Below are 27,768 nucleotides of genomic sequence, written 5' to 3' on the forward strand. Positions count from 1 at the left end.
CAATGTGTACTAGTAATAAGTTCATCAGACACACGATCGAGTTTTGATCCCTGCCGGCTGCGCAGCTCAGCTTGCCATGGTATGAACAAATTTGATTTCATGACCAATTGAGAGTGATGACAGGGGAAACAAGCAAAAACCGGGCGCGGCCGCAATGCTACCGCGCGCGTCGTCGCGTGCTCTCGTTTCTCAACCAGGAGCAATGCGGCACTACAATACAGCAGGCCCGTTCCCCGTTGGGGATCGATTCAGAGCGATGGTTTGGCGCCGAAAAATCGATGAGATCGGGACGGTGCAGTGCAGCCGGTTGCACTTTTTTCTCTCTCGAATACGTAAAAGATTTGTAGCCAGCTCGTACCAGCGGCTCACAAACCATATGGACAGTTCACATTCCACCTTTTCCTGGATATATCTGGATCTTTTGTAGTACTCAACAGGATTGAGGTGAGGTATCCGCAAGATATCAAAACAAACATGCATGGATAATATGTTTTTATGAACTAATTGATAACGATATATAGGAATAAAAAAAATTCTCACTGTAATAAGATACATTTTCATATTATAGTAGACAGAAAAGTTCTAGAATTTTTTAGGTTTGCATGAAACATTAGCAACCTATCTTTGCCTCAGCGATGTGAAAGAAGCTAATGTTAGAAGCAATGTAGTATAATATATATTCACCAACAAGCTTTAATAATCAAAATAAAGCTTACCAAGATTTTGGATGGGCAAGAATTGAAAGCCAACCAAACAAGCTCTACAATGTACCGTGTATTTTTTTTTAAAAAAAAATAGCCATGAATAAACGGTTCTCGGTCCTCTTGTAGTGTTTTTTTATTTCCTTCCCCGTATATAATTGTTGACTGTTGTGCTGTCCATGTTTCATGTGAAACAAAACAGGTAAAAAAGCATTATGAGATAACACGGAAGAATGCTCATGAGAGCTGCTACAAGAAATTTGATCTATGGTCTGCTACCACAAACTGAACCTGGTGGTATTTTAAGTTTACAGTATGCTGATGATACTCTGCTCTTTCTTAAAAATAGTTTAGAAAAAGCAGTGAATTTGAAATGGCTCTTAGTTTGTTTTGAAAATTTGTCTGGTATGAAGATTAACTAAGAGTGACCTTTTGGTTTTAGGTATGGATGATGAAAGAGCTAATGAATTTACCAAAAATTTTTGCTGTAAAAAGAGTGAGTTTCCTATAAAGTATTTAGGAGTTCCTCTACATTTTACTAAGTTGAAAAGAGAAGATCTACAACCTGTGATAGATAAAATTATAAAAAGGATAGCTGACTGGAAGGGCAGACTACTGAGCTATGCTGGTAGACTGGTCCTACTTAAGTCTTGTCTAGCTAGCATACCAATCTATCTTCTTTCTGTTATTAAGTTTCCTAGATGGGCTATTGACATGATTAATTCCCACATGGGACATTTTCTTTGGAACAACACTAAGGAAAAACATAAGTATCATCTTGCAAACTGGCAGTTGGTGTCCAGGAAAAGGATATGGGGGTTTAGGTATACCTGATTTGAGAAGCTTGAATTTGGCTTTGCTAAGTTCTTGGATTTTTAGGTACCATCTTAATAATGAATCTATTTGGACAAAAATTGTTGATTTTAAATATAAAACTAAAAAACCAAATATTTTTTCTGCTCTGAGGTAGGAACTTCACCTTTTTGGAAAGGTGTCATTTGGGCTATGCAAGCAGCACATATGGGTGTGAGATGGGTGATTGGGAATGGAGGTAAAATTCGATTTTGGGAAGACCAGTGGCTTTGTAATACTTGCCTTGCTATCCTTTTTCGGGCTCTATATGTTATTAATGAACAACATGGAAAAACTGTTAGGAAAGTTTGGAATGGTGAAGAGTTGCAACTCTCCTTTAGGAGGGGTGTCTCTGAGAGAATCATGGATATGTGGGAAGAGTTAAAAGCAGCTGTGGAGAATATTGAACTCAATAATGAGGAGGATCATATCCTTTGGACTTATAGCTCCTCTGGAAAATATTCTGTACAATCCTTATATGCTATAGTTAATCATAGGGGTGTGGTACCGATCTTTGTACATGTTGTTTGGAAGCTGAACATTCCTTCGCGAGTACAATTCTTTCTCTTACTTTTATCTAATAATAAAGTGCTCACTAGAGATAACCTAGCTAAAAGAAGAGAGTTGAATGATCCTACTTGCTTGTTCTGTAATGATAAAGAGTCTTTTACACACTTATTCTTTCAGTGCTATGTTGCAAGTAATGTCTGGAAATATATTTCTGGTTGGTTGAACAAAGGAGTGGGGGTTGATTTTGAATCTGTGGCGTCTTTGTGGATAGCCAATAAAAAGTATATGGTGTGCAATATTGTTACTTCAACAGTCATCTGGGTAATTTGGAAATTGCGTAATTCATTATGTTTTCAGGGAGTACCATGGAGTGGAATGAAAAAGGTGTTTGTTATGGTGGGAAGGTTGCTGAGAAACTGGTTGCCGATGTTCAAACTAGAGCTTCAGGAAAAAGTGGAGCCGGTGATCTGTCTGGTAAAGAACGAAGCAAGCTTAGCCCTGCGGATCAAGTGGACTGTGGATTCATCAGGATCGGATCAATCAATTGCTCAGCCTTTGGTGGTCTCAAGAGATGTGTCAACTCTACAATATAATAGGAATTAGAGTATGGTTGAGAGTGTTTTGTTTTTTGACGGCCGTTTCTTGGATTGCCTTGTGCTCTTTGAGTAGGGTTTTGGAGTTTTTTTGAAATGCTTTTGAGCTGTTGAATGCTATAAACTTGTTAGCTTTATATTAATAAAGCTGGGGAGACCTTTTATTAAAAAAAAGAGAGGGCTGTCCGGCCAGCCTAAATCGTAATAAAGGCAAAGAAAAACTGAGGCGCCATGAGCAGTAGGGGTGCAAATGAGTGATGATTAAGTGCACCTCTAAACATCTTTAGTTCAAATATTTATACTAGTTCTCCAAAAAAATTAAGAAGTAGTACAAATATTTGAACTAAAGAGGTTTGGAGGTGCACCTAAAGGTTACCCCTTTGCACCACTAATGAGCAGATAATAGAAATGCTTCAAAACAGGGACACTTAGAAATCAAAAAAAATATTGTCAAGTATGATATAGATATGGTTCAAAATCAAAATGAAAAAAATTGAAAAACTTCAAAAACCATTAGCAGATAATAAAAATGCTTCAAAGTGGAAACAATTTGAAATAAAAAATATTGTCACTTCAAAATGGAGACACTTAGAAATAAAAAAATGTCAAGAATGGTATAGAAATGATTCAAGTCGAAATGAAAAAAATAGAAAGGCTTCAAAACCATTAACAGATAATATCAATGCTTCAAAATGGAAACACTTAGAAATCAAAAAATATTGTTAAGAGTGCTTTAAAATCAAAATGGAAAAATAGAAAAACTTCAAAAATATTGTCAAGAATGGGATTCGAACCCATGCCCTTTCGGACCAGTACCTGAAACTGGCGCCTTAGACCAACTCGGCCATCTTGACTTATGTTCATGTCTTAAAACATGATTTTATATAACCTATGTGCGTAAGACAAGCCTGGGCCATTCCAACTAAAAGCCAACACACCGAGAAGGGCAGCAGAACCCAGCGCCGAACCAAAATGGCGGCGCTCCTAAAACCTATGTACCGGCGACTCGCCGTCGTGGGCTACCGCCGGATCTCTACACCGGCGGTAGAGAAGCCCCTGCTGCCCCTCGTGTTTCACTGGAGCTTCCAGGGTTTGTCCTCTTGTCAATCCATTTCTCATTTAGCTGGAAGCTAATGCGTGCGAATTTTCGGGTGCTTTAACCAGCTTTTTCATTTGGCGATTTGTAGTCAGTGATCGTTGCTAATTCATGTTCTGTTCATGTTTTATTGTGCTGGAATGTTCTAAATCTTAGATTTTGAGGGATCCCAACAATCTCGCTGCCCCCGATACTCCTGCTTCATAATTAATATTTGATTACACAGAACCTGAGATGCTCCCCTGAAGTAGAAAGGGAAACGCTGACTATTCTCTTACTGAAATGTTGTACAGAAAGACACAATTCCAGTTTGGTGGATGCGGGTGGAGGATTCGGCAAGATGCTTGCCTCTCCACAGAGGTACTATGTCTTTGGAGGCAAAGGTGGTGTGGGGAAAACAAGCATGGCGGCGTCGCTTGCTGTGAAGTTTGCCAACCATGGTGAACCAACACTTATTGCATCGACAGAGCCATCTCGGTCACTGGGTGATTTATTTGAACAAGTATCTGAAAGCCTCTGTCACCTTCTCGGAAAAAACTGTCTCTTTAGTACCTTTGTTGAATGTCTTGCTTGTGCTGTTTATAGGACACGAGTGATGGCAAAACTGTACGCGTCGATGGATTTGACTCTCTTTTTGCAGTTGAGGTAGGATATGCTATACTAGAGCTTTTGCCATTCTACTTCAAATTTTGTTCTGTGCTATCATGATTAAGCAGGTTCTGCCCGGTTGGGAAATGAAAGCCTTGGATTGCCTTTGGTGGTAGATAACATGATAAAAACAAACGCTTGGTTTTGTAAGAAATGGTTAAAGATCATCCAAATCATTTCGCTCCTGGCTGGACAGCTCCCAAGGGCGATGATTCATTGTGTTTTCTTATGTTACAGACCTCTTTCTTGTCCTGCTGGCTTGGCTTTAACTATCTGTTATATTGTCCGCAACACATTCTTTTGCAGATTGGCCATATGAAGTTAAAGGGAAAACCTCAAGATGTTGGATCTTATATCAACAATTTACTTGGAAAGATGGGGCTTGGAACACATCCTGATATTATGGTATACACCACCTAGAAATTTCCATTTTCCTTCTTCATTTTCTTTTGAATGGTCCTCCAATAAATTATTAGTCTCCACACTAAGTGAATGCAGAAACTATAAAGTTCAAGCTATATTTCTTTGTTGGCTCAGTGTATATTGATTGTTGCATTGATCTTCTTTTTATTGGTATCATGACCTGAGATAAATGGAGATGCTTGAATTTTCCTCGGGGCAATTAGTTTCATATCATTGTTTTTGTTCTTTAGCACGTCTCCTTATCAGTTCTTCAGCATTGTAGTTTAGTGGTCAGTTGATCCAGCATGGCACTTACACGTTTGGTTTGATGCTGTCTAATGCCAAGGGGATTGTCCCAAATAAAGTATTTATTTGCTGCTGCTCAAGAATAGAAGTTTTCTTTCTTTATAATTCATTATAGATCACATTACCTGTGCTTGCATTTGTCCTTTCATGGTTGCAAAGTCTATGCTTAATGAGATGCTGACTATAATACCACCTGGACTTGATGAAGCAGTTTTACTATCAGAGGTACCAATCGAAATTTACGTGCTTTATTGTTTCCTTATGCATTTTCCAAAATTACTCATCACTTGATGTGTATCCTTTGCAGCTGATAAAATCTATTGAAGTACAAGGGCTTGATAAACTTAGGCGTATAGTGCTGGATGCTCCATCCACTGTTTGTCCCCTTCTCACCACAATGTTTCCAATCTGATTATGTTCTTCATTTCATCCACTGACAGTTATTTGACTACGTGCGTCTTGTATAGGGACATACACTTAAGCTTCTGTCAGCTTCTGATTGGTTTCAAAAGTTCCTCGTTTTGAGCATTAAGGTGAGAGCTTTAATATATCTAGTGAGCTTACTTCTATGCTACCTTCGTGAATTTCATTTGCATGAGTATATGTTTAAGCTTGATACTTATTTTTCCTTGTGATATTAGGTGATGTAGACTAGGGATTATAAATTATTATGACATAGTGGCAAGGACAACTGGTATCGCTAACGTGATTAGGGACTTTCTACAATTATGTGCAGATGCACTTGAGATACTGTCAGTGCGAAAATTGTCGCATGGTTTCAATTTGGAGTTTCGGAGAGTGCACCTCTTTGAGACTGTAGACTGTAACACCTAACTGTTTGTCTAGGGTCCCCTGTTTTGACTCCTTTTGGCTCTGTCGTGTTATGGAGTTAATGCCTTTAATTGTGCTTCACTGAATCCCTTTATCCGCATGCTAGAGGCCGGGCAGTAAATTCCATGCAGCATGTGCTCACTGCTCAGAGTAAAAAATCACAGTATGCTTCAATATAGCATTTGTAGTATACTTGTGTTGCAAATGCAGTTGGGGATATTTAATTGTTGAAGAGAAACAAAACAGATAGAGTGTACTAGGCATTAAAGGCTACAAGTTACATGTACAACAAAACTTCTGCAAGCTTGGAAATTTGTCTTGCTGCATTCTTCCCTTTGAGTTTTTCTAGAACCTTGGAATCTGTCTTTTGGTTATGCAAATGTGTGATGCATGGTGCTGCACATTGTTATTTCAGGTCATTAATGTCGCTTCGTCCATGCCAACCTCTAATATGTCTCTTAAGAATGTCCAAGTAATCGTAAGTGTGCAACATTTTCTAGTTGATTTGTTTTAATGTGGGCTGAAAAGAAAACTGTGAGCTTATCATCCTCCTTGTTTCATCAAGTCTGCCAAGCTAGAGGAACTAAGGAAGCAGATTGCCAGAATGCGTGAGATTCTATTTGATCCACAATCAACAGAATTCATCATTGTGACAATTCCAACGGTAAAAGCTACCACCATTTTGCAATGGCGGCAACATTTACTAGTTTTAACTGTAGTTTTACCCTGTTGATATCTGGAGGTGTGTTTATTATTCTATCCATAGACTTCCATGGGCAATAGAAATTATGCTGCTTGGTATATTAACAATCTGATTCAGAAGAAAGAAAGAAAGAAAAATCCTTCAACAGGTCATGAAAGTCATATAAGGCTAGCTGCAGATTAGGAGCCAGTTTAATCTTGTGGATGCTTTGTTTGCTCAGATGATGGCAGTTAGTGAGTCATCAAGATTTCACGCGTCATTAATGAAGGATGGTGTGGACGCAAGAAGGCTCATCGTAAATCAGGTGTTGCCACCATCTGCATCCGACTGCAGATTCTGTGCTGCAAAGAGGAGGGTAAGCAAACTTCTGCTGTTCTGGCTACTCTAACTTTGCCCATGACTTGTAGCACTTGGTTTGGACAGGACAGCTCCATCCATGCACAAGTCTGCTGTCTACTGCCTTTCAATGGATATTAGTGTGGCATATATTCAATTATTTATTATCGAAGGCTTATTCACATCCCTTGTAGCTAGCCTTGCTTTCTGAATTTGCATCAGGATGCAGCTGTCTGAGTGCAAACCTTACAATTTCAGGAAGAAGCACGTGCCTTCCGTGCGATACTGGAGGACCATCAACTTGGCGGCCTGAAGCTGATCCAGGCTCAGCTCCTTGACATGGAGGTGAAAGGCGTCCCTGCACTCCGATTCCTCAGCGATTCAGTGTGGAAGTAGCAACGTAGTACAAACCTTTGCCCGTGTCTCACAAGCAAACCTGCCCTGCATAATTCATTGCGTGGTTACTTGGATCTGTCCGAGCTAATTGTAATGAGTTAGCTAGCTTTATTAGATTTAATTAGACGTGGTTAAGCATATTTCAATTAGAGTTGAATAAGCTCTAAGGCCCATAAGAAATGTTAGGTCAAATAGAAGATTAATCTCTGAGAAATCAAGTGGAAATTGAGTACTCAAGGTGGCTATTATGTGTATCTCTTGTGAGGTTAAGAAAGGTGGAGCGTGAGTCCTCCTGTGTGCCGAGCTATGTGGAAGTGTGGAACTAATGAAGGTTTTGAAGCTTCTTCGAATGGAGAGATGGAATAAGATAATTGGAAGTAAGAGATGGACAGGATGGGTCGATGGGAGAGAAAGTGATGACGAAATAGACAGATATTTGATATTATCAGTACCAATAGCACACCAAAGGATAACCCTGGCTTGACACTTCTGTTAGTATATTTCTTTTCCAAAATGTGAAGGGATAAGGTGGAATGGACTCAGCCTCACTTATCAGCTATGGTACATTGTTTTTCTCTCACAATAAATAAAACTTTTCAACCACGCTCCGTCGTTCTTTTGAAAAAAAAGAATGTGGGAAGTGTGGACGGAAGTCCATTTTTTGCTCACTCAACACGTACCCGTTTCCATGCCGTGTTGGCTGTTTGCCCCATCTTGTTTGCTCACTCAACACCATCAACCGCAAGTCATGGAAAACACCTTTTTTCCTAGCCATTTTTTTTGAAAAGAGACTAAAAACATCTCTTGGGCCTGATATATATATATATATAAAGAAAAATAAACATTTTGACAAACATTGACCAATAGGAAAAAAAAATACAAAGAGGCCTTTTGAGATTGTTCTCTTCCAAAAACATGTTGCTTGCTAGAGATTTATAAAAAGTATACTTTGCGCAAAAAAGAGAGATATTTAAAAGCATACTGTAGAGGTAATAGATGTAGATTTTCTCTTCAATGAAGATCGTAATAGCAACTTGCCGCTGAGGACAAGATCTTGCAACTACTGGAAGAGAATCAACTGGAGTTTCACCCCAAATAACACATGCTTGATCGATTTCTACCATTGCCACAACATAGGGTACCAAAACTTTGCTGTAGAAATCGAAGTAAGATGTCGAAGAAGTTATTGATTCAACTGAAACTTCAGATATGCAAAACCATTGCCTTGCTCATTAGGCTGCCAGCCATCAACAAAGATAGAGCCGTCAAGGCGAAGAGCCTGACGGATCTTATTATTCTCTAGTCGAAGCCGATGTCACCACCCTCACCGGTCTCGTCACCTGCTATCAAACCACGGTCAATCAGAAACCAAAGCTAATGACTTTCTGAGATGGTTTAACTCTACTTCTTCTCTGGCCCATGATCGTTCATGGCACGCAACATATATAGGCATGTGTTAGCACGTCTACCTGCTGGCGCGAATTGATTTTGGTTTTGACTTAACCATTTTATATAGAAAAGAGCTTTGTTTAAAATAAAGTTTTGGTCTCTATAACAAGACAGGGTACACGGTCATTGCCAAAAAAAAGAGACTAGAGACTAGGCCTCGTTTAATTGGCATAGCTTGTTCTAGCGCAATCTCTTCTAAGGGCACTCACAATGCAAGACTCTATCACAGAGTTCAAGATACTTAATTACATATTATTTATAGTATTTTGCTGATGTGGCAGCATATTTATTGAAGCAAGAGGTAGAAAAAATAAGACTCCAAGTCTTATTTAGACTCCAAGTCCACGTTGTTCGAGGTAATAAATAACTTTAGACTCTATGATAGAGTCTGCATTGGCACTCACAATGCAAGACTCTATCGCAGAGTCCAAGACAATTAATTATATATTATTTATGGTTTTTGCTGATGTGGCAACATATTTATTATTGAAGAAAGAGGTAGAAAAAAATAAGACTTCAAGTCTTATTTAGACTCTAAGTTCACATTGTTCGAGGTAATAAATGACTTTAGACTCTACGATAGAGTCTACATTGTGAGTACCCTAACACAACTATAGTAGGTGCTGTAGCAACATTTCCTGATCGAATCACCGTCCGCTTCCTGTTTTCTTGGGAGAGGACGAGAGGTCAATCTAGGCTCTCTCATCTTCAACCCGTGTCTTAGGCCACAGGAATGTCCAGCGCCTATTGCATGTATGCCAAACGTTTGTATGGCCTATTGCCCTAGAAAATCTGGGCTAGCTTCCAATAACACAACCCTTCATGTTCACCCAAACTATAGACTATACAATCATATCGCCACAAATCCTCCATGCATGCTTCTCCTCATTTTTTTGGGCTAGCCGCCGCCGCACGTCCAATCGACGGCGCGGTCCCTTCCATCCACTCCCTAAATTGCCCGGCCGCGGGAGGTGACCACTCGACCTGTTACCTTGCCAGATCAGTGCGACGTTACCATCGCCATGCTCATGGCGTCTCATCAACACGGACCGGTTCGTCCGGCGCCGGCGCCGGCGACCCTCCAAGAAACCCCCGTTGTTTGACTAGCTTGGTGATTTTCTTCCTCGTCCACGAAGTCCAGGCGACGGCGGCCAAATTGAGTTTTGTATCTGATGCTTTCAGCTCAGCAGCAAGCGTGGTGTCGGCATCATCGTTTTGCTGATTGCTACTACAAAGAGGCTTGAAGCATTTGGCTGTGTCATCTACGAGTACTACAACTCCAGAAGACCCAAAGGATGATTCACAGTCTCGTTGTGTGGCCTCGCGTGTTGGCTGCTCGAGTCTAGAGCGGACATTCCTCTTTGACCTGGCTGACGGGACTAATAGCCGGCGGCGGCGATCTCGACTGGATGTACTCACTCCGTGCAATTTCTAGAGTTATCTTAAGTCAATTTTTTAAAACTTTGACCAAATTTATAGAAAAAAATACTAAGATTTATAGTACCAAATTAATACTATTAGATTTATTATTGAATATATTTTCAAAAGATACCTATTTTATGTTATACATATTGATGCTTTTTTCTATAAAGTTGGTTAAAGTTAAATTGAACTCCTCATCTCCGTTGGCGTAACAGGCCGGGTTTGGCCGTTGGGCCTTCGATCGGGCCGAGCTCACCGAAGCAGAACAGGTTGCACATACACAAATGGTTTGTACGCGACGCGAAGCAGTCTTCGTCTTCTCTTCCTCGCGTTCTATCTACCACCACATGCGAGTATATACGACTGCGGATATGGATTGGATGAGGACTGAGGTGGCAGTGGCAGCACGTGAGGTCGCCGCCCTACACTCCAGTGTCCTCATTCATTCACGTACTGTACACTTGGGTTCTTCCCAAGTCGAGCTCCGTGCGTCGTCGTGAATAAACATTTTTTTTCTAGGAGATATAGATATATAAATACTATACCAGTATACCACCACATCGATGTCGTTCGCAGACAAAAACATCTGCGTTATGTGGGGCGATCGCGACGAAACTGTATGATTCGTGAAACCAGCCAATCCGACCAGGGGATCTGGACTGACTTTACCGTGCATGGCTGCCTACCGCCGAGGCCGAGCACATGGCCGCGACTGAACGGCAAGGACGCCCACTCTCCCGTCACCTTATGTATTTTATAAAAAAGATATTTATATTTTTTTATATAAATTTAGTCAAAGTTTAGACTATTTAACTCCTTAATTAAAATCCGAGAATTATATTCTTTTATGAATGGAGATAGTATCTTTAAAAAAGGTGGTTCTGGCCAGCCTATTGTAAAAGACGCAACTAAATTCTTAGTATCTACGTTTCCACCTATATTTAGCAGATGTAGTAATTAAGAAGGAAAAAGGAGAATACAAGGGGTAAGGGGGAGATTTCTCGGACGAAAATGTCTAGGGTAACAACCTCCAATTCCAATGTTTTGGCCATAGTGACAGCGGGAAGGAGGAAGGGGAAGAGGAGGCCGATGCGGGCGCAGTAGGATCAGGTGAGCAGCGCGAATGGCCTAAGGAAGAAGAAAAGAGGACAGTCATAAGATCTTGTTCGGATGACTTAGATTCGTTGCCTGAAAATTTTGAAAAAAAATGGACACCTGATGTATAGCGTCTCCCCTTTTTTTCCCCTAAAACGGACAATCTCTCTTGCGCCTTTACGCGGCAACAAATATCTATCATCTATTATATATCAGCATTGTAGTGGCCGTTATTATATATAACAACAAAGAAAAAAGCGTGCTGCGTGCAGCACTACTAGTAGTCAGTAAGCACGGCAGCATATGACAGAGAGAAAAGTTGCTTAGTTATCCAACATGAGGTTCACACATCTCTTATAACAAATATAACAGATAAGCATGCCTTATGTGTCATGCACGTGCTATGCATCGTATCCAGCAAAGTCAAACTCAGATGTATACTAATCAAAGCAAAAAGGTTTTCTAATTAAAAAAGTATAAACCACACGACAGTTTACCTAAAACCATTTCAAAAATTTGAAGCATTTCAATGGGTGATGCAACATATGTGTAGCAAATAATGCCGAAACGTTATATGGGAAGATCGTCGAATAATAAGGCCCCATTTAGTTACTGCTAATAAACTTTAGTCTTTATCATATTGGATGTTTGAACACATGCATGAAGTATTAAATATAAACTATTTACGAAACTAAAAATATAGCTAGAGACTAATTTGCGAGATGTTTTTAAGCCTAATTAGTTCATGACTAGATACTAATTGCTACATAACACATGTGTTAATGATGGATTAATTAGGCTTAATAAATTCATCTCGCGGAGTACTGACAGAATCTATAATTTGTTTTCCTATTAGTATCCGAATATCCCATGAGCCACCCCATGTAATATCGATGTGATACCTATTAAATTTTAATCTATACAACCAAACATCACTTAAATAAGCTTGTGTTGTATCCATCGTAGAAGATCCCTAACTTGTTATCATCCTCATATGAAGGTTGTTTCGTCATGTACCTATCACATCATCCAGTGTACCACATTACAATCAGCAATGTGATACTCAGGCCTTGTTTACTTCCACCCAAAATCCCAAAACTTTTCAAAATTCCCCGTCACATCAAATCTTTAGGCGCATACATGGAGTATTAAATATAGACGAAAATAAAAAACTAATTGTACAGTTTGGTCAAAATTTACGAGACGAATCTTTTAAGCCTAGTTAGGCCATGATTGGACAATAATTACCACAAACAAACGAAAGTGCTACAATGTCACGAAATCTTTTCGTCCACGAACTAAACATATGGCCTCATGTAGCTAGTTCTCTCATAGGACAAAATAGACGATCTAATATGGTGAAAGCTAGACATGAAGCATGTTTATGCACCACTTGTACCCTCTTCATCACGCCAAAAAAAAAGAGTTGAGAGACATTGGAGAAAAAGGTGAGAGGGAATTGAGTGAGATATGTGGCTAGGGTTCAAGAGTTTTTAGTTCCTTTGTGTCAACTAGCAAAGCCTAAAGGAGAGGATTAGAGCAGTGGTGGCTACACAACGATGGGTGGTACGTGTGAGACGGTGAGGTCGCTTGCAGAGCTATTAGCAGCAGGAGGATGGTAAAGCTGGTAGTAAAATCACGACGAGGATATTAGAGAAGCAACAATAAGAGGCATACCCAGAAGATTGTTGGTGCTGCTAGACTAGTCGAGGCGCCAACTACCGAGGTGTAGCAACGGTGTTGAATTGTATTGTCATCAGGTAAGGTGGGGAGATGGCGAGAAGAAGAGGCGGGCGGTGATGGGGAAGGCGAGCAGTGTCGGGGCACGGTGTGGCGGCGTGTGAAGCGGTGTGTAGGAGTTTGCGCATGGGAGAGAAACTTTTGAAAAAAAATAGGAGCCCATCTATTGAGCCAACAAATATAGGTAATGAGAGGAGAAAAGTAGAGGGGTCAGACACCACGGTAATCTGTTGGAGTGAATTTTTAGCTCTACTACCAAAAAAAATAGAATAAAGATTGTGTTTAGGTAACCTGGCTTTACCGTCCCTGAAAGAAACACACCTGGGATCATGGAAGTCGGCAACCAAAAGTTTGCCCGGCTTGTTCCTGGAGTAGCATCTTTCTCAAGGTTAAACGCTAGGGAAATGTCCGTCGTTGGAGGGAAAGACGAAAGAGTGAGGCAGGACAGACAGAGGACGCCCTTGAACGTGGCCGATTCGAGTGCAGCTGCACGGTAGCTCGCGTCGCAATCTCGGTGGGTCGCCAGTTCGGCCACACGGGCCGCGAGCAGGAAAAAAAAACCCCCGCCAACTCGTGGCGCTGTGCTCGTCTCGTCAGTCGTCAGTCATCACCGTGGCACCGTGCCCACGGCCACGGGCAGAAAAAAGAAAAAACGACGTTAGCTTTCCCCCTAAACAACGCATGCTTGTTATTATTTACGGCTCGCGCGGCGTTGCTCTGCTCGTCTGTGCTCGGTTCGCTTCTGCTCCACCGGTCTCGCGCGCGCCAGCTTTGCTAGCTGCAGCGGAAGCGGCCGGATAAGATATGGCCAATGGTGGAGCGGCGTCGCGTGGCCCTCCCGACGGCTCGCCGGCCGCGCTGGTGCAGCAGCCCCTCCTCCACGCCTACGAGGCGCGCAAGGAGGACCCGGCGGCGTGCGACGGAGAGGCGCACGGCTTCGGCCCCGCAGAGCCCGACGGCGGCGCGAGCTTCGTGCGGACCTGCTTCAATGGCCTCAACGGCCTCTCCGGTGAGTCATGTGTACACGCATGTCGCGTTTGCATCCTGCGCTGCCAGTGCCAGTTTCGTTTCTACTGGAGTTACAGTACAGGCTACAGGGTGGTGTTGCCATGCCAACAATCGTTCTTGGTTTAATTTCTCTCAGGCGTCGGGCTGCTGTCCATCCCGTACGCGCTGTCGGAGGGCGGGTGGCTGAGCCTGGCGCTCCTGCTCGTCGTCGCGGCGGTGTGCTGCTACACGGGCCTGCTCCTGCAGCGGTGCATGGACGCGTCCCCGGCCGTGCGGGGCTACCCGGACATCGGCGCGCTCGCGTTCGGGCGCGGCGGCCGCCTCGCCGCGTCCGCGTTCCTCTACGCCGAGCTCTACCTCGTCGCCATCGGCTTCCTCATCCTGGAAGGGGACAACCTGGACAAGCTGTTCCCGGGCACCAGCCTCAGCCTCGGACTCGGCCTCGGCGACGGTGGCGCCGCCCTCCTCGTGGTCTCCGGGAAGAAGCTCTTCGTCGTGCTCGTCGCCCTCGTCATCCTGCCCACCACGTGGCTCCGGAGCCTCGGCGTGCTCGCCTACGTGTCCGCCAGCGGCGTGCTCGCGTCGGCCGTCGTCGTCGTCTGCGTGCTGTGGACGGCCGTGGCCGACGGCGTCGGGTTCCACGCCAGGGGGAGGATGCTCAACGTCAGTGGCCTCCCCACTGCTCTGGGCCTCTACACCTTCTGCTACTGCGGCCATGCCATTTTCCCCACGCTCTGCAACTCCATGAAGGAGAAGAAAAGGTTCTCCAGGGTGAGTTGCTGCTGTGCATTGTTCTCATGGTCATGGCACCGAAGAGTAAGACATAACTGAAAACAGAATGCTTTGCTTCCTTTTAGTAGTTCATTCTACTTCTACCACTGCATTTTTTTTTTGTGTTGAAGTGGAAGTAACATTTGTCCTGAACAAAAGTTCCAGATACCAAAAGAGGGAACTCAATGCCTGACTGACTGGCTGTGAAGTAACGATCAGTAGGTTTCCTTAGAAAATCAAATAGCCTTCAGTAGCAGCTGTCATGGCCAGAGTATGATACTAGCTGCAACTGGTGCCTCGGAGTCAGCTGCGCTGCCATCTCCATGTGTGGTTCCAAACTGATGCGTCAAATGCTTTGTCTTATACTACTACTACAATGGTTCACTATTAAAACAACACTACACAGGATCGTAAATAAAATATCTGACAGTGACTGGACAGTATACTTATGCCATAGGCTATATGGATTATGCAGCTATACATTACAGTATTCAAGGATAAAAAATCCTTTTTACTTCCTCTGACTAGACTGAAGTTTGTTAAGTGTCTATCTTCCGCTCGCATATAGGTGCTTGTCATATGCTTCGTCTTGTGCACTCTCAACTACGGATCCATGGCGATCCTCGGCTACCTCATGTACGGCGACGACGTCAAGTCCCAGGTGACGCTGAACCTGCCCGAGGGCAAGATCGGCTCGAAGCTAGCGATCTACACCACGCTGATCAACCCCTTCTCCAAGTACGCCCTGATGGTGACGCCGCTCGCGACGGCGGTGGAGGAGAGGCTGCAGCTCGCCGCCGGCTCCGGCTCCGGGTCTGGCCGCGGCAGCAGCAGCAAGAGGTCCGTGAACGTGCTGGTCAGGACGCTGCTGGTCGTCAGCACGGTCGTCGTCGCGATCGCCGTGCCCTTCTTCGGCCACCTCATGGCGCTCGTCGGCTCGCTCCTCAGCGTCATGGCCGCGATGCTGCTCCCCTGCATCTTCTACCTCAAGATCTTCGGCGTGGCGCGCTGCAGCAGGGCGGAGGTCGCGCTCATCGCCACCATTATTGTTCTGGGCTCCGTGGTTGCCGCGGCCGGGACGTACGCTTCTGTGAAGAAGATTGTTCTCGACTACTGAAGAACAGAGGCACGTCTGAAAAATGTCGGTGACAGTGTCACAGTCGGCGTTCTTTTGCAGCGATCAACAGTTCCATATCTCAACACAGCAGATTAGTTTGAAGTTTGAACCAGTTAGAAGGTGATGTTTGTAGACACGAGGGAAGGAGATGGAGGAAACAGTGCTGTACTGATGAAAAGATAATAGGGTGATCTGTTTATATATGGGCGTGTGCGCTACTATTTCATCTTGAAGCTTGTATGACTGAGCATTAGCCATTGACTTCTTTTTGTAATAGAGTGTGTTTGGTTTAGGGAATCAACCCATTTTAGATAAGGGAATGTATCGTGAGTCCATCTCTTAAATTTAGTGGAATGACTTTGTTAGTCATGCTAGTACTAATTATTAGCTTCTAAGGAAATGATGTCTTCCTTAAACTAGTATTAATTATAAGCTTATAAGAAATGAGGTGTGATAAATCAACTTGTTCCGTTCCACGAACTAAATAATAACTAAGGATCCGAGTTAGATGATAATAGACTATCTCGTTCCAGGAACATTAAAGCAAACACAAAAGGGTGTAGTCATTTTGCGTAGGACACTTCAAACGAAACTAGGTAACTCAGCAACTTTAGTTTCACTGCAGTTGTGAGAAGAACTGCAGTCGCTTCCTGGTTCCTTTAGCTGAGGCTAAAAGCTTGTATGAAACAGCATCAATCATTTTGGGTGAATTCATGCCAATTTTATTAGTTCAACAAGGGAGAACAAACTCAATTACAAGCAGTTATTAATACTTGTACTCCTATATAAAGTTAACCTATAGATGGATTGGCAAGCCAAAGTGTCAGTAGGATTGGAACAACGGCAACACAAGGCTCAACACAATTAGGATTCGTGTACCAATATAATTAGCTAAAGAAGGCAAGCAAGAACTCTGCTGATCTGCAGTCTGCTGTTCTTCAAGCAGTACATACTAAGATACATCGATTCCGACAGAGTAGCCACAATCATCCGTGTCAACATGACTCAACCAAGCACTACACAAAAGTCACTACTATTACAGTGTTTTTTTTTCCAGGAACCTGAGCAAAACACAGCGGCAGCTGCGGGACCGAAGCAAGCAATCAGCAGAAATACAAACAGCGGAGACGAAGAGGCGATGATTCCTCATGGCTGGCTCAGGCGGCGCACCAGAGCTTTCAGAGGGAGATGAATCCTTCCTTGACGAACAGGGCGAAGAGGAGGACGACGAAGCCCGCGGCGACGCACTGCGTGCTGGTCACCACCGTCTGCTGGTACGCCAGCAGCGTCACGGCGGTGCCCACGCACCCGATCAGGAACCCGCTCAGGTTCCGGTCCATTCCGCCGCCGCTTCTTGCCTCCTGTCTGTTGGCTCTCTGGCTTCTCCTCTGCTTGGATGCTGTTGCGTGTGGAGACGAGATGGAGAAGGATTTGGGAGCTGGGGATGGGGAATTAAAGCTGAAAAGTCAACGGCTACGGCGCCGGTGAGGGGCCACGGAGTCAGCTTATCAAGGGCTCGGAAGGTCGGGATGGTGTTTTCAAGTTTGGGAAGCGTCGGTTCGGGATGAGAGGTCACTTGACAATTTCATTTCTGAGCAGAACTTGCTCTTCAGGCATTCAGAGGATCAATCTGAACTTACATAATCGTTTGAAGGCTTAAGATTAAGATTCAATGCTCTTTGAGGAAACGGATTCTATATACCAGCAAGAGTCGTATCATGTTAAGATTCAGAGTTTTAGTTCTGTTTCATGTCTGACAATTTAGGAATTTTTAAATTTCTTTTGAGAGGATTGAACGATTTTTTTTAAAAAAATCGGTTTTATTAAAGTAAAGGCTTTATTTATGGTTCCTGAGTCCTGACAGGTGATGGCCTTGGAGGAAGAGAGAGTGAGCTTCTGGAAAGCCCAGTCCCCCCTTAATGGGCCGTTGAAATCAAGTCAGTGCTACGCGGGTTGAAACTTAAGAATTTTGCTTGTAGCCCAGTACGGTACGGTGCCTTTTCGGCCTAGCCCAAAACTTCGGACCTTTGTCGTCTGAATGAGACGCGATGGCAGAAAGCCCAGGAAAGCAGGAAGTGATGCCCTGTACTTCCGGAAAGTGCCTTCATCATCATCATCAAATACAGCACGTTGCATTGGGTGCGATGCTGAACTGCTTCAACAGATGATGGCATCTTCAAGGACATCATCCAACCATCACACTACAAACATTCTTTAATCAAAACAAAAGACTGCATGATTCAACGCGGATGAAGCCAGGTCAGCTGGGATGGAAACCCAACAGAGTTCAAAGAGCAGTGTGCTAGCTGCTAGCACTGTAGTACTGTACTGCTGGAACGGACTAGGATTCGAGACATGCAAGTTTGGGTTCGGCACACAACGTGCTAAAGATCGTGCTCTGTTGAGCGTTGAGATCGACATCAAAAGTACTTGCAAAGCAAGTGAGAGCGGTTGCAGAGTCAACCAATGCGCAGTGGAGCTTTAGTTGGTGTTTACAATTAATTGTCAAAGCCACCTAAATCACTCACCACCTTTGCTCTGATCAGCATGATTGACTAAACAAGCTGTTGGTTTTGTTGAGGCACACACAAGCTGCTGCTCAAATTGCTTATCCCAGTGGAAGGAAATCTCAGCGCCATCCATGCGTATAAGAAGGTCTGAGAACCCGGCGTAGCAGCAGTCATCTCACATCTCAAGCAAAAATCCAAGCAGCAGCCAGCCAACATCAACCTCACTCAACATCTGGAACTGCAACCAAAGAATCCTTCTCCAAGCTCGTTGATTATCCTAGCTAGATAGAGGCTTGATCAGCAGGGCCGGGACTTGCTCGCACGCCATGACGAAGGACGTGGTGATCGAGCACGGGGAGAGCTCCAAGGCGCCGCTGGTGCCCGCGCCGGTGGCGGCGGGCGTCGGCCGCGCCGTGTCCATCGCCGACGTCTTCCTCAGGTTCCTCTCCATCGTCGCCACCATCGCCAGCGCCATCTCCATGGGCACCACCAACGAGACGCTCCCATTCTTCACGCAGTTCATCCAGTTCGAGGCCAAGTACAGCGACCTCCCGTCCTTCACGTAAGTTCCCCTTATCTGTCTGTCGCTGCCGCAGCAGGTTTCAGTTTAAGTGCTGACTGCTGACTTGATGATGCCATCCATGTCTCCACGGCGAGCAATCCTTAGGTTCTTCGTGGCGGCGAACGCGGTGGTGTGCACGTACCTCGTGCTGTCCATCCCGCTGTCCATCGTGCACATCATCAGGCCCAGGGCGCGCTACAGCCGCCTCATCCTCGTCTTCTTCGACGCGGTGATGCTGGCCCTGCTGACGGCCGGCGCGTCGGCGGCGGCGGCGATCGTGTACCTGGCGCACAAGGGCAACGTGCGCGCCAACTGGTTCGCCATCTGCCAGCAGTTCGACTCCTTCTGCGAGCGCATCTCGGGCTCCCTCATCGGCTCCTTCGCCGCCATGGTCCTGCTCATAGTCCTCATCTTCCTGTCTGCCTTCGCGCTCGCCAGACGCCACTGATCGATGATCCAGCCCCATGCATCTATATATCAGCCGTGGGTATCGCAGTGGAGACCAAGGAGCCTTGTTCTCTTTCTGGTCGATTTGATCCTGCATTGGTGCATGCACCAATACTAATGCTTGCAGCATCTGCTTCTGTTGTGTGGTCTCTTTTGTACTTTTGTTCTTCGTTTGCTCTTTTGTTCTGAATTGCTAGTAGCTCTCTTTCCAATCTTTGAAACTGTGTAGTCCTCCAACTATAAAGGACGAGTTTCAGGTTTGTACTTTGTAGTGTGATGATAATGGTCGGAAAGAAAGGGGAACTATACATTGCAACTGCATCTTTGAGGCGTTGTCGCGGAGCAGTCCTGTCCAGCTGCAGTGGTGCAGCCGTGCACCCAATAGGCACTCGGTACAACACTATTTCAGCAGTATTTTCAGCGAAAGATTTCCTCTCACAACATTTCAATATCAATATCATCATAAGTCAAATTTGAACGAAACGAACAGGGCGTGAGTAGACACATGAGATGAGACATATATATACTGTATATGGGCACTCACAATGCAAGACTCTATCACAGAGTCCAAGACAATTAATTACATATTATTTATGGTATTTTGCTGATGTGGCAGCATATTTATTGAAGAAAGAGGTAGAAAAAATAAGACTTCAAGTCTTATTTAGACTCTAAGTCCACATTGTTCGAGATAATAAATAATTTTAGACTCTATGATAGAGTCTACATTGCGAGTGCCCTAAGCTGCAAACAACTGGTAAATGTTGTAAGAATTTTTTTATGGGAAGATCAAAACAATTGGCCTTGTTTAGATCTGATTTTTTTAAAATTTTTGACACTTTAGCTTTTTCTTTTTTATTTGACAAAAAATATTCAATTATAGGGTAACTAGGATTAAAAGATTTGTCTCGCGATTTTTAGACAAATTGTGTAATTAGTTTTTGTTTTCATCTATATTTAATACTTTATACATGTGCTGTAAGATTCGATGTAACAGAGAATCTTGAAAAGTTTTTGATTTTTGGGTGAACTAAACAAGACCTAAGCTAACTAATTAAGATATTCTCGTTCAAAAAAACTAATTAAGATATGAAATCAAAATCATCTATATCTATTAATTTCAGCTCTCCGCTCGGCTTTTCGAGGAACATTCCAGATGCCGTCACAGACCTCCCAGTTTATGGCAACCGTTCTAGAGCTAGCATAATTCTCACATAATCAGAAGCTTGGCTTTAATCTGGTAAACTCTAACCGTCATTGCCAATAATGACAATTGCATCTACACCTTTGCCATTATGAAAAATACATCAAAGTAACCCTAATTTTTCATCTAAATTACCTGTTCCTACCATTACTGAAGACAACTCAAAAATAATCCCCAAAATTTGTATGTAAATTACTCAAAAATAATTTAATGTCCATTAATTTGGATCCATAAGACTAACAACTAATTAGACACACGGATGGGTTGGGAGGGTGTGTGTTGGTTCGTTTTTCATCACACAACTACAAATAATGACGTGAGATGAAAAAATATCCACTTTAATTTTAGAGAAAAGTAATCCAAATAATTTTAAAATTTTCACCCTCCTATATTTCACGTGCCTGAATTTTGAGATAATTTCAGGCAACACTTATGTCCACCACCAATTAGTACAAGTAAATTGTTATTCTTGTCTTTATATAGTTACTAGCAAAACATACCCGTGCGTTGCAACGGGGTATAGAATTTATGATTTGATAATTGTACACTTTTTGTAAAATTTAAATGAGTTTAGTCCAACCTTGAATCAAATAAATATAACCCCACCAAAACAAACAAAACTACCAAACTAATATCGGAAATCACCTCGAGAAGAAATAGAAAAAAATCATGTCCCATAAAAAAAATCAGAAATCTTCATGTACAATGGAGAAAAAAGAGTAAAAAAATGCTATAAAAATATGTATAGAAATTAAAAGGAGAAGAATATTAGGTAAAGAAAGCATAAAAGCATCACATGAGGGAACAATTCCATTAAACAGCACGTCAGATCAGTCCACTTTTATTGTCGCTTAGTGCAATCCAAAGCAAAACCAGCGGCGCAGTTAGTGACGAAAGCCCACAGCCACAGCCGCCACATAATAATACAATTAATAGGTAACAGTTCTCAACATCCTTTCATCATAGCATTTGTTTGAGACATACATGAACAAAGCATATGTAATTCCGTATGATTAAGAGGAAGTACCTTGTGGCCAGCATTGATGCATCACAAGAGAAGGAGCAACCGATGAGAGGGCGATCATCTCCAATCTCGCTACACTCCAAGACAAACTCTCCGGCCTACTTCACGACGAGTTCGGCCTCCGCCTCTAGGTCTTCATCGGAATCCTCGTGGCAGCGCTTGGCCATCTCAATCCTGGCCTTGGCACGGCGCAGCGAGTACTGTGCAATGTCGACACGCGCCTTGAGAAGCTCCTGCGTGCCCTTGGTGAAGAAGGGGTACTGGATCTGCTCCTCCTCGCTGGTGCGTGCAGCGTGGTCGTCCTCCTGCGCGTGGAGGAGACGATCGACCTAGCCATCGGCCTCGAGCCGGACCATGAGGGCTCGGAGGCGGTCGTGGCGCTCCATTTCGCGCTCGCCGAGGCGACGAAGGCAGGCCCGCACGGCCATGGCGTAGGCACGGCGCCGCTAGAGGAGCTCCTGCACCGATTGCTCGTGACGCTCCCACGCGGCGCGGTGGTCGTCGGAGACCTCGTAGTCAGCCTCGCCTCCGCCCCCGGCGGAGGAAGTGGTGGCGGCGGGACGGGGATAGGAGCGATTGGCGGGTGGACGGGGACGGGGAGCGGAGCCATGGGAGGAGTGGGGGCCGGGGGCCACAATTTTTTTTAAAAAAAAAATTGCTTTTCCTCAATTTGGTAATATTGCAACGGAAGAAAAACATCAAATAACCCTAGAAAGTGATGACATAATGTTACATATCTATTTATATTTATCTATTTTATAAAATTTAAAGTCCATAATTTATTTTATTGATAACCATAACATCTATGGTATTAGATAGTTAATATTTACAATAATATGTAGCTTAAAGACATATTTATTTAATAATAAAAATAGAAAATAGTTAAATCTTATCTCACTCTAATATTACCTCTTAATATGCCTCAGTATTATATTAAAACATGAGAAGTTTGATGCTAGCATTATTTTTTTAATTTTAGATTAGGATTGCTATGAAATATGAATCAAGCATCACATTAAATAGGCTACCATTAAATTTTTATAATAATTGGAGCAAGATAACTACAATTTTAATTTTAGAGTAAAAAGGTATTAGATAGTTAATATTTACAATAATATGTAGCTTAAAGACATATTTATTTAATAATAAAAATAGAAAATAGTTAAATCTTATCTCACTCTAATATTACCTCTTAATATGCCTCAGTATTATATTAAAACATGAGAAGTTTGATGCTAGCATTATTTTTTTAATTTAGATTAGGATTGCTATGAAATATGAATCAAGCATCACATTAAATAGGCTACCATTAAATTTTTATAATAATTGGAGCAAGATAACTACAATTTTAATTTTAGAGTAAAAAGCATAGGCAAGCATTTTCAAAAAAAGTGTACTAAAATTTGTGATATTTTTTATTTACTGCATGGATCTACATATGTAGAGCTGAACAAAATTTGTTTTATAATTTTTAGATTTTTCTATGAATTACTATGTATTTATTAATTCTCAGCCGATTTAAAAAATAAAATAAAAGTAAATTGAAGATTTTATATTGGGAACCCTAGAAAATTTTTTATTTTTTTTCTACCTTCCATCGCTGGGCTGATTGGGCCTACAGAGGCGAGAGCGGACTAATATAAGATTTTGCATTAGGAACTCTAGAATGTTTTTTATTTTATTTTTGCCCTTCTAGAAACGTTGGACGGAGGAGGCGATCAGTAAACCGAACACGGACAGGATTAGGGGCAGAAGAAAATATTTGGCAAACTGAAATTTTCGCTCTTTATAGATAGGTATAGATAACCTATATTTTGTCCTTGTCTGATTATATAAATAATTATAAATTGTTAATTGTCTTTGTATCAATACAAACTAGATTTCTTGGGGTTTGTGGTTTCGTTTAATAGTTTTTTATTTTCAAAACCGAAAATTACATATTATGTCTACACAAAAACTACAACGAATTAATGCTGCAATTTTTATGCAATAAGCGTCCTCGCTTATAGTCAGGCACACGATTTTTTGCAAGTCCATTATATTTTCATCTAAATTATCCGCGTCCACTGATATTGCCGAAACTCAGGTTTGTAGCGTGATGATAATGGTTGAAACGAAATAGCATTTTTGAAGCGAAGATAATGTGAATTACACAACGCAACGCAACTCTCGCCCGCTAAGCCGACACGCCTGCCGTCCGTGCGGCAGTACAGACGACGCCGCACTCGGCCCCCTTCCCGGAGGCGGCGGCGCGCCGGCCGTCGAGGTAGTGCTGGTACACGTACGAGAGGAACCCCCACACGGCCATGAGCATGGCCACGGCCTTGATGCCCGTCATCCTGTCGCCGAACAGCACCACCGCGAACACCGGTACCAGCGGCAGCGCCACGGTCCCCGTCACGTTGGCGAACAGCGACGACACCCTCGCGGTCAGCCGCACCGTGCCCACGGCCGCCGCCTGCCAGCACACCGCCGTGCCGACCAGCGTCAGGACGTACCTCGCCCTCCCGTTCTTGAACGCCGCCATCTCCCCCGGGAGCGTCCGCCACTCCCCGGACGCGAACAGCCCCACCACCCCGACCGCCGTCGCCACGAGGTTCGTGCACATCTGCACCTTGAGCACCCACCGCGTCGTCCGCGCCATGATCACCTTCTCGAACGCCGCCTCGAAGAGCGACAGGATGAGCGCGAAGGAGGCGGACGCGGCCAGCGTGAGGACGAAGCCGAGCGCGTGCTTGCCGCGCGGCGCCACGTCGCTGCTGGAGGTGGTCTCGTCGTCGGAGGCGGACCCGATGCCGAGCAGCGCGGCGGCGAAGGTGAGCACGACGACGGAGTTGGCGATGGGCGCCGTGAAGCGCTGCGCGTTGATGAGGCGCGACGTGATGGCGTTGAAGCCCAGCTGCGTGGCGGCCACGAGCGAGAAGGTGGACACCGGCAGGTACAGCAGCGCGTACGCGTACATGAGGTTGTCGAAGCCGAGCAGGACCCCGATGCCGACGTAGACGGCGGCCACCTTGGACGGCGGCGCCGCCGGCTGCCGCTCCTCCGCCGGGTGCGGGGGAGTCAGGAGCAGCGGGATGGCCAGGAGCGGCGAGCCGCCCGACTGCATGAGCGTGGCCACCCACTTGCTCTTGCCGCCGGAATTGTAGTACAGGCGGCCCAGGAGGGTACCGACCGTCCCTCCGCAGAGCACCATCAGCATGTCGAGCACCACCGTCATCCACCATCGGGCGCTTCCTCTCGTCAGCCGTCGTTTGGTGGCTTTAGGTTCGTCATCACGGCTGTCCTGTTCACCATTGCCGGATTCCTGTTCTGAAAATATAAATTTTGATCGTTCAAAACATTTTAAAAATTAGCACATCCATAGCGCTGAAAGCAGGAAAGTCTGGTTTGATCTGGAACTCGGGAACATCTGCGATGAAGATGATGAAGGGATGTGGACTCCTACTCTACCACCGGCGCTGGATATATCTTTGTGGCCGTTCACTCTCCTGAGTATCTTTTGGAGAATTTGGGACACCAGGAATGGGCACGTCTTCCGCAATGAAACGTTCTGTAGCCGTATTATGTTAAATAGGGTGCGAGATGATCTAGTGACTTGGAGGAAACGTATACTTCAAAACCTTGTAAACAGCTATCTAAGCTGGCAGCCTGGCACGCATACATCTGCGCTTCTACTCTGAATACCCTGAATTCTTTTCGCACCACGGGTGACCGGTGTGTGCGGTCTTCTGTTTGGAATATAAAGGTGAGGAACCTCTTCCTCCGATCATTTTCAATATATATATATATATATATATATATATATATATATATATATATATATATATATATATATATATATATATATATATATATATATATATATATATTCACTCGAAAAAGTTTAAATTCAAACTCACATTTCAAAAAAATCACGAAAAGAAAAATTCTAGGTTCAGGTGCACTAAAAGACAAAATTCCTGAATTTCGTCTTTTAATGTAAATGAACCACAATTTTTTCATTTTTGTATGAGTACATATTTATATGCACTACTGATGTACTAAGTTTTTTTAAAAAAATTAAAGCGCCAAAATATATTTTTTGAATTGGTTTCCCTCTTTAATTTCTAGGGCCTTTTACTATCCTTAAAAGCCGAGTTTTCCATTAATTATAATGATAAGGGAGACACCTTAGGTACTCCCTCCATTTTTTTTAAAAAAAAAGTGATTCTAATTATCCTAAGTTAAATATCTTTGGCCACCAACTCTTATATTTCATATAGTTTAACATAATATTTTCATTTTTAGATTTATCATGAGAGATACTTTCATAATATATAATTTACATGATATTTAGTTAACTTTACAAGTTTATAGAAAGGCAAACATAAAATTTTTTGGCTTATTGATAAAACTAGAATCACAAATATTTTGAAATGGAGCGGGTAAGAAGTTGTGACACCTTCGTGTGGTGCCAAATTAAGTTATAAATTTGATAAGTCCCGGTACCTTTTCCACGGATTGTAGAAACCTTAAATTCTAAACCTATATCTCTCTCCTTGAAAAAACTATTCTTGAGAAGAAACATTTTTGTTGTCCATGCTATGATCTAAATCGGCTGAGATTACAGTGGCAGACAACTCCAATGTTACTACGTTGGTTTTCTAACAAATCTGCCGGCTCAGGACGGCAACACAATTAAGCATCACAAGCACAAGACAACCTGGACATTTGACCATTAATTTTAGAAAAAAAAGCACGAGGAAAGAAGAAAGAGGAACCAGTGTTTCCTGTCTCCAAAAGGTGACAAAAAATTTAAGATCGGAAGCCATCAACGACCACGGAAACGATCGAAACAGTTCTGTACTTTTTGCTTGTTAAGATCCACTTATAAATCATTCAAGCATAACGAAAGCAGGAAGCAAATTAAGAGGTTCTGTTAAGAGAAAGTACCTCTAACTTGGAGCTGAATTTCTTGAGCATGTGTCATATTGCTGGCTTAAACAAAAAACCAGGAATAGACGTTGAAAAAAAAATTACCAGGGGCATGTGTCCTCTGGTTGTCTTTGAAACTTCTTTTACTGGGCAATGAGCTCAAGGCTCCTTGGCATCCTATATATACTATCCCAACATTAAAAATTGTCAAAGAACATCTATTTGCACTACGATTGGGAGATATCTTTTTATTAGAAAAATATGTGACATTTTTCCTTCAGTCCAAGACCCCACTTCCACAAGGTAAACAAAATATAGACCTGCTTGAAGACTCACGGTCATGGACCCATTTTTTAATCAAATGGATCATGCACCAGCTATAACTTCGCCTATGTATATTCAAAGATTGCGATGCATTACTGCACGGAGGAACTTCCAGCTTAAAGTACGAAATATTTCCAAACATCTCCAAATGAGGTCTCTTCTTGTTTGAGGGATCAACTGCAGGAAATACAAGCCGACAGACAAAATTGTGCAATTCATATGCCAATTCGCCCAAAGCTTAAGCAACTCTAGTGCATTGAGTTCTGATGATGCACCATCCGCTTTATTGATGAAGGGTAAGTAACATACTCGAATAACAGCTCCACATATGGAACGGAGGGAAATATGGTTGTACATAATTTATTCTTTTCAAGAAAACGTGTAGACACTCATGTAATCACACCCACTTTTATAAACCAACGCATGCGCACATCCTAGCCGTATGAATGCATTGTCGTTTAGTACAGCTCGGCTCCACTAGTGAAGTTTTTTTTTTGTTTTTATGGCCCTGTATGACAAAACAGCTTCACATGATGAACTAATAAAGTATCATAATACCCATAGCTTTTCTTCTTTTCTATTTTTCTCTCATGTTCTTCTTACTATTTTTCTTTCCGACCTTATTGGTGAAGCTATGACAAATAGGGACTAATATGTTTCAAAGGTAAATGAATTATTGTTCTTTTAGGAAAAAGAAATATATTTCTAGAGGCAAACCAGACTCAAGGATTAAATAAGATAGGACAAAGTACTTAGCGGCGTGGAGTATTAATCAACAAGTGTATCTGAAATCGACGGATACCA

General features: G+C 43.1%; 4 protein-coding genes and 1 non-coding gene across 5 annotated transcripts; 3 read left to right on the top strand and 2 right to left on the bottom strand.

Moving 5' to 3' along the window:
* Positions 3,430-3,510, bottom strand: TRNAL-CAG. The gene has a single exon. It is a non-coding gene; the product is annotated as a tRNA-Leu (tRNA).
* Positions 3,590-7,755, top strand: LOC8073430 (ATPase ASNA1 homolog). The gene is made up of 11 exons (XM_002446569.2): positions 3,590-3,746; positions 4,046-4,254; positions 4,338-4,397; positions 4,707-4,805; positions 5,268-5,333; positions 5,416-5,484; positions 5,576-5,641; positions 6,355-6,417; positions 6,505-6,603; positions 6,863-6,997; positions 7,237-7,755. Exons 1-11 carry the CDS (start codon positions 3,629-3,631, stop codon positions 7,372-7,374), a joined length of 1,122 nt encoding a protein of 373 aa, XP_002446614.1. The 5' UTR covers positions 3,590-3,628; the 3' UTR covers positions 7,375-7,755.
* LOC8073431 (vacuolar amino acid transporter 1) lies at positions 13,673-16,345 on the top strand. Its single transcript, XM_002446570.2, has 3 exons — positions 13,673-14,089; positions 14,225-14,859; positions 15,428-16,345. The coding sequence occupies exons 1-3, from the start codon at positions 13,885-13,887 to the stop codon at positions 15,974-15,976; spliced, it is 1,389 nt and encodes a 462-aa protein (XP_002446615.1). The 5' UTR covers positions 13,673-13,884; the 3' UTR covers positions 15,977-16,345.
* LOC8073432 (casparian strip membrane protein 4) lies at positions 18,613-19,816 on the top strand. Its single transcript, XM_002446571.2, has 2 exons — positions 18,613-19,048; positions 19,154-19,816. The coding sequence occupies exons 1-2, from the start codon at positions 18,813-18,815 to the stop codon at positions 19,494-19,496; spliced, it is 579 nt and encodes a 192-aa protein (XP_002446616.1). The 5' UTR covers positions 18,613-18,812; the 3' UTR covers positions 19,497-19,816.
* On the bottom strand, positions 23,832-25,399 carry LOC8073433 (probable purine permease 11). The gene has a single exon (XM_002447919.2). It carries the CDS (start codon positions 24,941-24,943, stop codon positions 23,900-23,902), a length of 1,044 nt encoding a protein of 347 aa, XP_002447964.1. The 5' UTR covers positions 24,944-25,399; the 3' UTR covers positions 23,832-23,899.

Source organism: Sorghum bicolor, chromosome 6 (assembly GCF_000003195.3).
Source record: "Sorghum bicolor cultivar BTx623 chromosome 6, Sorghum_bicolor_NCBIv3, whole genome shotgun sequence".
In the NCBI taxonomy this organism is placed as follows: Eukaryota; Viridiplantae; Streptophyta; class Magnoliopsida; order Poales; family Poaceae; genus Sorghum; species Sorghum bicolor.

What these genes read in the sequence shown, in the direction of transcription:
- LOC8073430 (XM_002446569.2), top strand. Translation starts at nt 3,629, where the DNA reads ATGGCGGCGCTCCTAAAACCTATGTACCGGCGACTCGCCGTCGTGGGC. An exon ending in TCATTGTGACAATTCCAACG is followed by an intron (nt 6,604 to 6,862) that starts GTAAAAGCTACC and finishes TTGTTTGCTCAG; the next exon opens with ATGATGGCAGTTAGTGAGTC. An exon ending in TCTGTGCTGCAAAGAGGAGG is followed by an intron (nt 6,998 to 7,236) that starts GTAAGCAAACTT and finishes TTACAATTTCAG; the next exon opens with GAAGAAGCACGTGCCTTCCG.
- LOC8073431 (XM_002446570.2), top strand. Translation starts at nt 13,885, where the DNA reads ATGGCCAATGGTGGAGCGGCGTCGCGTGGCCCTCCCGACGGCTCGCCG. An exon ending in TGGCCTCAACGGCCTCTCCG is followed by an intron (nt 14,090 to 14,224) that starts GTGAGTCATGTG and finishes AATTTCTCTCAG; the next exon opens with GCGTCGGGCTGCTGTCCATC. An exon ending in AGAAGAAAAGGTTCTCCAGG is followed by an intron (nt 14,860 to 15,427) that starts GTGAGTTGCTGC and finishes GCTCGCATATAG; the next exon opens with GTGCTTGTCATATGCTTCGT.
- LOC8073432 (XM_002446571.2), top strand. Translation starts at nt 18,813, where the DNA reads ATGACGAAGGACGTGGTGATCGAGCACGGGGAGAGCTCCAAGGCGCCG. An exon ending in AGCGACCTCCCGTCCTTCAC is followed by an intron (nt 19,049 to 19,153) that starts GTAAGTTCCCCT and finishes AGCAATCCTTAG; the next exon opens with GTTCTTCGTGGCGGCGAACG.
- LOC8073433 (XM_002447919.2), bottom strand. Translation starts at nt 24,943, where the DNA reads ATGACGGTGGTGCTCGACATGCTGATGGTGCTCTGCGGAGGGACGGTC.